Source organism: Lipotes vexillifer, unplaced genomic scaffold (assembly GCF_000442215.2).
Source record: "Lipotes vexillifer unplaced genomic scaffold, Lipotes_vexillifer_v1.1 scaffold591, whole genome shotgun sequence".
Lineage (NCBI taxonomy): Eukaryota > Metazoa > Chordata > Mammalia > Artiodactyla > Lipotidae > Lipotes > Lipotes vexillifer.
The window spans coordinates 685,866-696,443 of record NW_006791954.1 but is presented as its reverse complement, the minus strand read 5'-3'; the positions used below and the strand labels follow the sequence as shown (position 1 = coordinate 696,443).

At 49.0% G+C, this 10,578-nt stretch overlaps 2 protein-coding genes across 3 annotated transcripts in view; one reads left to right on the top strand and one right to left on the bottom strand.

The window, feature by feature from the left end:
• On the bottom strand, positions 1-4,949 carry MRPL27 (mitochondrial ribosomal protein L27). The gene is made up of 4 exons (XM_007465062.1): positions 4,884-4,949; positions 2,677-2,808; positions 2,193-2,260; positions 1-437 (listed from the first exon to the last, which is right to left on the bottom strand). Exons 1-4 carry the CDS (start codon positions 4,921-4,923, stop codon positions 231-233), a joined length of 447 nt encoding a protein of 148 aa, XP_007465124.1. The 5' UTR covers positions 4,924-4,949; the 3' UTR covers positions 1-230.
• Positions 4,950-6,114: 1,165 nt separating this feature from the next.
• Positions 6,115-10,578, top strand: part of EME1 (essential meiotic structure-specific endonuclease 1) — a 4,813-nt gene continuing 349 nt past the window's right edge. Inside the window, exons 1-7 of one of the 2 annotated variants that reach the window (XM_007465059.1) lie at positions 6,115-6,895; positions 6,979-7,106; positions 8,538-8,627; positions 8,719-8,839; positions 9,004-9,170; positions 9,408-9,523; positions 10,315-10,504. In XM_007465059.1, coding sequence (XP_007465121.1) covers positions 6,115-6,895; positions 6,979-7,106; positions 8,538-8,627; positions 8,719-8,839; positions 9,004-9,170; positions 9,408-9,523; positions 10,315-10,504 — 1,593 coding nt within the window. Of the gene's footprint in view, positions 6,896-6,978; positions 7,107-8,537; positions 8,628-8,718; positions 8,841-9,003; positions 9,171-9,407; positions 9,524-10,314; positions 10,505-10,578 lie in introns of both variants that reach the window. The other variant, XM_007465060.1, reaches the window with a different exon arrangement.

The window sequence follows — 10,578 nt, the reverse complement described above, 5'->3', positions numbered from 1 at the left end:
TTTGTCCCCAAATAGCAGAGACTCACGACTCCAGCTAACTTTATTTTTGGCCCCAGGTCAGGTCTCCCAAAGGGCTTCCCAGCCAGTCACTTCACAGTCTCCTGCAGTCACCACCAAGCAGACTTCTTCCTTGGGAGGCCTTGTCATCACTCCAACCCTTGATGATGTCTGGTACCACCCTCTCCTGTCACCTGGGCTCCAGTCTCTGTCCAAAGGCCTCAACCAGGAGATCAAAGCATAGCTACCAGTTTGAAGGTGCCCTCAGGCTTGGCAGGAACCACGTGGACAAAAGTCTTGTAGAGCACAGCCCCCTCGGGCAGCCTGGTGACCAGATCCACAGCCTCCGAGTTGCTGGGACTGGGCACGTAGACCTCCTTAGTGTAGCGGACTATCCCCTCCTCCAGAGCATACAGGCACTTCCTCTTCCCCAGCCCCACCTGCAACACACAAACCTGGTCAGCTGCACAGTCAGGGGGCCCATCCCAGGGCTCTAGGATAGACTCTTCACAAGGATTCAGGCCCTGGGGCCAAAGGGGAGGATTCAGAAAGCTCCATCTCAGGTTCCCTTTCCCACTGCTTGGTAATTACTCCATCACAAAGGTGGGAAAAGAAAACTCCAACAGCCAATCCTGGTGGTTACTCAGGGCTGATACCTGGACCCCTATCTGTGCAGCTGGCCAGAAGCCACGCTGGATAGATGCCCAAACCAGGCCCAGGAAAATGTCTCTAATCACTGCTCCTGGGAGTTTGCTTCACTGGGGCTTAACACAACACTAGTCTGATATACATTTTCATCTATATGGTGATCTATAAAGTTTAGGCTCAAAGCTATACGGATAATGCATACACTAATTAAACAAAATGATATCAGCTAATACTTATGTCACGCTTACTGTGTGTAAGCACGGTTCCAAGCCCTATTATATACATTAACTCACTTGATTCTCACCTTGTGAAGTAGGTACTATCGCTAACCCTGATGTTCAGGTGAGAAATATGAGCAAAGAGATTAAATAAACTGTGTATTATGTATTTCTTTTCTTTTTTTTTTTTTTTAACTATACGTATCATAGCTTTTTTCTTTTAGAACTTGAGATTGCACGTGTGGCAATTTTTACCCAGCATTATTCCGTATCTCTGGGATTGAAAGAACAGAGACTAGTTCAAATCCCAGCACCACTACTTACTATTGTGTGATCTGGGCAAGTTAAATTACCTCACTGTATCTCACTTTTTTCATCTGCAAAATGGAGATAAATATTAACTATTTCACAGGGTCACCTTGAGGATTAAATGAGTTAATAATCAGAAAGAGCTTAGAATACTGCCCAGGTCACAACATATTAGGTTTTATTATTGTTGTCATTATTTTATTAAGTCTGAAGAATTAACACAGCCACATACTGAATGTCTCGAGTTCTAAAAAAAATAAAGCTACTACACATACAATCAATTCACATACAAATTAGCATTTCTGAAATAATTATAGGTTACTATCAGTCTTTCTGTGCCTACTAAAATTGCCAAAAAAGAGGTAAGAAGGCAGGAGGAAATTGATTACAGAGGAAACTAAACTAATATTTTAAATAATGTAAAGAATATAGTACAGATCTGTGTTAAAGAACTTTCCTACCTCAGCCAGTAATACCAACTTGCTGAAACTGAAATCCCTGCCTGGTATGGACCTAATTTCTGGCCCACAAACTGAATTCTATTTTATTAAATTCAAGTTATCTTTCAGCCACCTAATAATAACTTTAATCAAAGGAGGAATTCTTAAAAATAAAAAATAAATTGAAATTAGTTTCCCAAGATTAAAAAGATATCTTAAATCACTAGAAATATCCTCTCCCAAGAACTGGGGCTTAGAAAGGAGACCCCAGAGAACCAAGCTAATGCTATTACCAAAGCAAAAAAGTTATTTGGGAGTCAAGCAGACCTGGTTCAAATCCCAGCTCTGTCACTACCCACCGCCCCCTTCTAAGTTTCTGGCATCCTACCTGTAAAACAGAGATGACACCTACCTACCCTAGGGATGGGGGTAAGGATGAAATGAGATAATGCAGGCCCAGGAATCAGCATGACACTTGGCATTTGGTAAGCACCCAATAATTGCAACTGTTATAATTACTATGCTCAGGAGCATGGAGAGGTGAAGAAAAAACGGGGGAGGGGGGGACAGAGCAACTCACATGGGCACCTGGGTGCCAGCGGAAGTGGCGCTGAGTCGCAAGGATGTTGCCAGCATGAACATAGTGACCTAGAAGAGAAGTCCATATGTGTGTGCTACCTTTGGGCCCCCACGATGAGGCAACACAGCGAACTGCGAAGAAACCATGGCAGCCCTCGCTTTCCTGGCCCAAATGCTACATACCAACTTCTAAGCCTGCCCCTGAATAAGACCAACTCCCAGTCTGACACAAGGAGCCCCCTGTCTCCCACCCGGCAGCCTCCTCTGCAGTCGCATGGCCAAGGTTCCCACCTATCTGCTCTTCCTCAGCCCCTCCACCCCGCCTCAGGTCTTATCTGTTTCTTTAATTTGGAACTAAATGTTCTGGTGAGCAAAATGGAGAGTACAGGACAGGGCACTTGTGTGGTTTGCCCGCTCTTCAAAGGAACGCCAGGACAGCAGGGTAGGGTGCTAAGTGGAAAGTGGAAGCCAGGTCACACCCTTACCCTCCATTTTCTTGATGCCAAAGCGTTTGCCTGGTGACTTTCCACCAAGGTTCTTAGAGCTGCCGCCTGTCTTTTTGGATGCGTATCTGACGGCAAGAGCTGTAGCCTGAGGGGGGCTCAGCAGGGCGGTAACTGCAGAGAGAACAGAAATGTTGTTCAAACAGAGCGGCTCCCCATCAGACTCTTTCTCTGCCTCAATGGGTCATTTGCTAAGCTGAGAGGTGGCAGGGGGCAGTGTCAAGGGAGGTGAGGAAGATGTGTGAGCTGAACTTGACTTTGTGGGTTTTCGGGGAGTGTCTGAGGTCCTTGGCCTTCCCCCACGACAGGGGATAAGTCATTCTTGTATTGTCCATGGTGTAAGCACTACATGAGCTGTCTGTGTGTGGCCTAGGGTTCAGGGGAGGGAGTGAAATATTATTGGAAAAAAAATAAACACCATGTGCCCTTGGTCCTGACACGTCCAGTCCTATTGAAGAGTAACAAAACCACAGAAACAGAAGCCAGCAAGAGGACACCACAGAGCTGCCTGTTTCAGCCTCACTCACCATTATGCCCTCAAGGCTCAATGCACTGTGGAGGGGCCAGACCACAGAGCCCAGCAACAGGACACCCAGAGAGAGGCTCCTGCTTTGACCTCACCCCCCACTTTCTTAGCCATCACCCATCCACTGCACATCAGATACTTGTAAACAAAAAGGGCAGCCTCTGTGAGGGTGACTCCCACAGGCTCCTGTCCATTTCAGAAGGCTGGACCCTTTCTTTGTTCGGCAAGTCCATCAAGCACAGGTCCAACCAAGAAGACTGACACCCTGCCCTTGTTAATCTGACCTCTCCATACTCATTCCAAAGTGCTCAATGGTATTTATTTTAAAAAGGAAAGTGAACTAAAATTCATAATGACCAGGATGGAAGCCCTGTGCTATATGACAAGCCCAGGAATGGCAGTCCCAGCATTCAGGTCTCCAGATACAGCTATGGTTAATCAGGGTCACGCCAGAGTCTTTAGAGAAGGCTTGTGGGTACTGGAGTCTATAAGTTCAGGGTTCCTAAAACCTAGGTTTCTGAAGTTTTAATGAGAACAGAGACTACCTGGGGCAAAGGACCTGAGATGAGGACTTACAGAGACAACATGTTAAATGGCCAGCACCAGGATCTACCTACCTTTAAACACCTATTCATTTATTCACTCAATTTCAGGAACTGGTCTTTGCTTTACCTAACTTACCTCACTCACGAATCTTTGCCCTCCTCCTCAAAGTAAATGATGCTACCACTGACACAGCTGCTCAGGCAGAAATCAAAGAGTCACTGCAGATTCCTTCCCTTTGCTGATCTCACATATCCAGTTCACCAGCAAGCTCTGTGGATCCTATTTCCAAAACGGATTTCAAATCCACCCATTTCCCTCCAGGTTCACTGACACTAACACCCCGACTAAATCATCTCTCCTCAGGGCTACTGTTAACTGCTTCCCGTCTGGTTTCCTCATTTCCACTCCTACTCCCTTTAAATTCACATAAGAGCAATAGTTTGCTTCTCAAAATGGAAAATTGGGTCGAGTCATTCTCTTGCCCCTCACTCTCTTACAAAGCCAGGCCTCCTGTCATCCTTTAGGTCTTAACTTACATGTTACTGCCTCAGAGGGCTTCCCTGACCACCCAACCTAAAAAGAAGACACCAACACATTTTCCCCTTTCTGTCACAGTAGTTGCAACAATTCACAACTATTTTATTTACGTGCTTATGTACTGGCTTATCTATTAGAAGTAACCGTCCTGGGGGTAGAGACTATGTCTTCATCTTCTCTGCTGAGATCCTCAACACCTACCACAGTATATGGCACAAAGACCTCAATCTGCTGAATGAAAAGATTAACTTTTTGAGCGCCTATGTGCCAAAAGCAGTAACCCATTTTTGTAGATAATGGGATCCAAACAAACCTAGACAGGGGAAGCGGAGAACTGTCACCCACCCCTAGGGAAGCTGTATTTGCACGCCTGGCAGGGAAAGGTCACGTGCTCCGCGCCCTAGCTGTCACACGACCAGTGACTACCGCCCCTCAAACCTCGTGGGCCCCGCACACTCCCCCCAGTCCCCTCCCGCCCCCAGGGTCATCCGTGGGGAACGACCTCCAGGCCCCCAGATCCCTGCAAGGTCTCCACTCCGCCTCCACCCCTCGCCCGGTGACTGCCACGGCGGCCGTTTACCAGCTGTCCGCGTCCTCTGCGACAGCACAGCTAACGCCATGTTGGCCTTACACTCGCTTCCGGTCTGAGAAATCTGCTTCCGCTACCGGAGATCTATTTCCGGGTCCTGCGTGGCGGATGAAAGAGTGACGCGAGAAGTTGCTGGTGAGCGCTGCCGGGCGGGCGGACGGGTTAGGGCCTATTTCCTGAGCTCAGCTCCGCAGAGGCTCGGTGGCCGGGGCGTCCAGCGCTTCTGCCGCGGTGCGTGGGCGAGCCGCCCGCCCTGCTGTCGGCGGGAGAGGCTTGGAGCCCGCTCAGCAGGGGCCAGCTTGTCCGACCCCCGCGTTTTGCCAGAATCTACCGAGGCCCGACAGGGCTGAGGTCTCTCCCTAGTCGTTCAGCTTACCTTACTGAGCGCTTCCTGCGTGCCAGATACTGTACTAAGCTCTGTAGATGCATGCTTTTTATTTTTTTTAAACTTCTTACAATCTTGTAAAGTAGGTAATGTTATTATCCCTATTTTACTAAAAAAGAAAGCGAGGCCCAGAGAGGTTGCCTGGCTCATCTCGGGTCACACCTACAGTGTTAAGTGAATATTTGTTCAAAGAATGACTCTTGTGCACGACCCAGCAACTGGCAGTCCTAGGTCTGTCTGCAAGAGAATTGAAAACATCCCCACAAAAACTAGGACATGAATGTTCATGGCAGCATTATTCATTCAAAATGGCCAAAAATGGGATCAAACAATGTCCACCAAGTGATGAATGGACAAACAAAATGTGGCATATCTATACAGTGAGGTGTTATTCAATCATAAAAAGCAATGAAATACTGATACATGCTACAACATAAATGAACCTTGAAAATATTATGCTAAGAAGCCAGTCACAAAAGTTCACATACTCAGCTAAAATAGAGTGACTCTTGGTATCTCCATTTTACATGCAGAGATCAGCAAAGAGGTTGTGTCGAGTCTTGTTCGTACCTCATTAACATTTTTTAATAGTAACCTCCACTTTGTTTATACCTCACCTTGACCTAGAAAGGATTTGAGAAGGTTTCCTGTTAGACTACAGACATAGCTATTCTGAGTTCCAGATTGACCGTGTTGGGACCATATCCTCTTTCTCTGTGTATCATTTATTTCCTTAAAGCTTGGCCATAGAACACATCAAGTGGACTGAATTCAGTGCTACAGTCTGTGTCTCATCTCTCTTTTCTTTTTAGGGAATTAATCTGATAGCACATATTGATGGCTGTAGAGAAGTCATCACTCTCACTGGATTCCAGTGAGAGTGAGTCTGAGGAGTTGCCAATATTTGCCTTTCTGAAGAAGGAACCGTCTTCAACAAAGAGGAGGCAGCCTCAGAAGGAGAAGATTGTAGTGGTTGACACCTCAGATTCTGAGGCCTCCTGTCCTCCATCACCAAAATTGAGAGATCCACCACCTGTTCCAGAGACAGCTGAAACTGTCACACAAACAGAGCCAGTCAGGGTGCTAAGCAGTGGAAGTGAGGATGAGGAAGAATTTGCTCCCTTGGCTGAGAGACTTACTTGTAAGTTTTTGACCCACAAGCAGCTGAGCCCTGAGGACTCCAGCTCCCCAGTTAAAAGGGTTTTAGATCATCAAAATAATGAAGGAGCATCACGTGACTGGCAAAACCAGCCCTTTACAAAGATCCGTGATATTCCTCTCTGTGACACCTCAGAGAGGTGTGCGTCGAATAACAAGGACCCTATGGTAGACAGTCTATGCCATCAGCTGCCAGCCTACCAAACTACCTGCTCTGTGCAGAGCAACAGCGTGACAGTTACTAAAACAAATGCTGAGGTACCCCCACCTCAGAAGAGAACCAAGCATAATAAGAAGGTCCAGAGGAGAGGCTCACAGGGATGCCAGCAGCGGCGACAAGCAGGCCAAAAGGAAAGCACCGAGAGGCAACAGGAAAGGAAGAAGGCAGCCCTGGTTAACAGGCTGAAAGCTCAGAGGCCAGAGGAATGCTTAAAGCATATCGTTGTGCTGCTGGATCCAGGTCCTGCAGGCATCTTTCTTTACCTCATGCTGGGTGAACTGCTTTCTGGGCCCCACTGACAGCCCCTTTCCCATCTGTTGCAGTGCTCTTACAGATGGAAGGTGGGGGCCAGCTCCTCGGAGCACTACAGTCCATGGAGTGCTGCTGTGTGATTGAGGCGCCGGCCGTGCCTTGCAGCATCACGTGGAGGAGAAGGGCTGGGTCCACTGAGGTAAAGGGTTTTCTGGCTGCTGTCTCTCCTCCACAGAGTTACAGGATAAATATGCTTTTACTCTAAAGGATATATTATCAGTCAGGGCTCCAGCAGGAAAGCAGATAGCACACTCAGCTGAGTATAATTTGAGGAGGATTTAATAAAGGGGCTGTTTTCCAAGTTGTGGGCAGGGTGCAAGGAAGCTACAAGGGACAGCGCAGTACCTCAGGACAATAACAGCTTTAACTTGGTTTCTCCACCTCGGGTACGGCTGCCATTTTGCATTGGTTAATTCCCTGTTCTGCTGGGCTGTCCTGTGCCTTGTAGGATGTTTAGCATCTACCTGGTAGCTGCCAACAGTACCTGTCGCAGTTGTGACAGTTGAAAATGTCTCCAGATACTGCCAAACGCCCCTTGGAGGGTTGGGGGGGAATCGCCCGTTTCTGTCGCAGTCATCCTATAAGGAAGAAATTCTTATCCCCACATCACAGGTGGGGAAACTGAGGCCCTGAGAAGTTGAAAGCCTTGTTAAGGATCACAGCTGAGTAGTGGCTGGGGGGTGGGAGGGAGTAGAACCCAGAGCTCCTCCCACCTGTGCTTTGCAATATTATGGGTCTTGGCTTTTGCTTATAGGGACCTAATCAGAAAGCTCCGCACAAGCCCTGCTCACGGCTACTCTGTAATACTGTACTGCTGTAGGATTGTGGACCGTGACGCGGCCTTGGCTTTGTTTGATTATGCCCTAGTATGGCGAAGAAGAGGTGCCCTCACAGACTGAAGTTTCCTTGGTGATTCTTATCTTTGTCACACAAAACCTATGTGTAAGGGCCACTCAGCTTAGCATCTACCCTCAAAGCCCGAGTTACTTATTTGTTCCAAACCCTTTGGAAGAGTTTCCTTCACTCCATTCCCCTATTCAGAATGCATAGAAATATTGGCAGTTACTTCTCAGTCTGTTTCAACTCACTAATGCTCCTTTCTTACTCTCTGCCTCAGAGGTGCAGTGCACTGAGGCTGAACAGTTGAGGACTGGGAAGGACAGGATTATGGGTTACTGTTTCTTGCCACCATGACTTCATTCCAGAAGAAAAATGATAATGCAAAGTGGACTAGGCTGGGCTTCCCTGGTGGCGCAGTGGTTGGGAGTCCGCCTGCCGATGCAGGGGACCACGGGTTCGTGCCCCGGTCCGGGAAGATCCCATATGCCGTGGAGCGGCTGGGCCCGTGAGCCATGGCCGCTGAGCCTGCGCGTCCGGAGCCTGTGCTCCGCAACGGGAGAGGCCACAGCAGTGAGAGGCCCCCGTACCCCAAAAAAAAAAAAAAAAAAAAAAAAAGGTGGACTAGGCTGATGGGGATGAAGTCATTCACCCAGAAGGCCTGGGTCTCTCTCGCAGGTGCTAAGCACCTGCTGACCTGCCTCCCTCTGCCGGGTTCCGTGCCCTTTGACAGGATGGAGAGGAGGACTGGGTGGAGGAGCCGATGGTTCTGGTGCTGCTCCTGGCAGAGGCATTTGTGTCCATGATCTACAACTTCAAGCAGGTGGGCACAGCCAGAGGGGTAGGCGCTGAGGCTGGGGCGGAGGGCTGACTGCAGGGAGCAGGCATGCGTGCATTTCTGCCCCTTCACGCAGGGGAGTCTGGGCAGCACCAAGGAAGGGAAGGCAACGCTTCGGAGCTTTGTAACTGACGTCGCAGCGAGGACCGCTGGGAAAGCTCTGTCACTGGTGATTATGGATCTGGAGAAATGCTTCAGGTTTGATTTGTCCTCAAGGCTTAGCACCAAAAGGGGCAGCTCTAGGCCAGCGGCGGTGAAGTTACTCATCCCAGGTCTGGGTCCCTCTGCAGAACAGCATATCCCTCCTAGCCCTGTGGGACTCTCTGGTTCAGTCTTCTCACACCTCTTCTGCCCGAGCTCGGCCTGGAGCTGCCACTCTTTGATTTCCTTCCCTGCTCCAGTGCTCCGGATCCTCCAAGGAGAAGGAAACAGGGCGTGGCAAATGGAGAACAGGCCAAGGAGAAGGAGAAGCAGAGACAACCGGAGGCCAACACAGCGGCTGTGGTGACCAGGGCAGACGTGGAAGAGGTGAGAACTTCTGTTGCCTGAGTCTTCGTGGCTGCCCACTCTCATGTAACCCGATTCACCACGATAAAGAGTAAAATGCCTGCTGGACACTACTTTCTACCTCGGCACTAAGTAGGAGAGAAGGGGCCAAACGGGGAGCCAAGGGGCTGGGGTGCAGCTTCAGTGAACAGTGAGAGGAGAACAGTTTCAAACTAACCTCTGCATACCCTTCCAGTCCATCTGCTTTGGGGTTTCTAGGCATTGGTAGATCTGCAGCTACACACAGAAGCCCAGGCTCGAATTGTGCAGAGCTGGAAAGAGCTGGCCGACTTGGCGTGCACATTCACAAAGGCTGTGGCTGAGGCGCCCTTCAAGTGAGTGCCCCTGTCAAGTCCTGGCTCGGTTGCTTGGGCTTGTCTTTTACAGTGATTCTGGTACCCAAAGATGATGTCCCTTTCCCCTAAACTCTGCTGCTATCCTGTTGTCGCTCAAGTTTGAGGCAGAAGGAGTTGACCTAACCCTGGGAATTCTTGGAAAGAGCCCCCAAGCTCAGTCCCTTTAAAATGTTCTTCTGTAGCTTATGTGTAAGTTTGTGTTCTGCAGGTTGGTACTGGGTTATCAGTGGGCCAACTTACCAGAATTCATTGCAGGTCAGGTCACAATGAAACAAGCCCTTGTAAAACAATTTTTTAGCCTACTTAGCTCAAGGGCTGTTCATAGTCAGAATTTAAAATCAGTGATTCCTCAGAGACAATCCAGTCCAAGTCCCTCATTTTATACCTGAGGGAACTGAGGCCTAAAGGGACCGACTTGTCAAAGTTCCTAGCGAATCAGAAGAACCAGAACTAGACTCCAAATTGCCTGATACCCAGTGCTCTGTGCTAACCCCCATGCACACTTCCTCCCCAATCAAGACACCCCAATCTCAATGCAAGCAAGAGTCTCGTACTTTTCTGGTAACTTCTTTTTTGATGAAAAGGAACAGATGTCGTTTTTATGGGAATCGGCAACTAGCACTGCTAGGGGACAGAAGGAGCATTCAAATTGGCCAGGTAGAACATCATTCCCACCACTTCCGATGTCAGTGGAGGGTTTTTAAGTTCCTAGTTAAGGGGACAGGTGCAGCACAGTAACACGACTTGCAGCTCAACTGTACTGTTTGCAGGAAGCTCCGAGATCAAGCAAGTTTCTCCTTCTGCCTGGAGAGTGACTGGGCTGGAGGGGCAAAGGTGGACCGCTCTGGCAGGGGGCTTGCAGTGGTCTGGAGGAGACAGATTCAGCAGCTGAACCGAGTCAGCCTGGAAATGGCCAGTGCCGTTGTGGACGCCTACCCCTCCCCACAGCTCCTGATCCAGGTATGCCGTTCCAGGGGTCACTGCCCAGTGCACTGTGGCCTTAGTGGACTCCCAGTTTCCATGGACAGCACTGG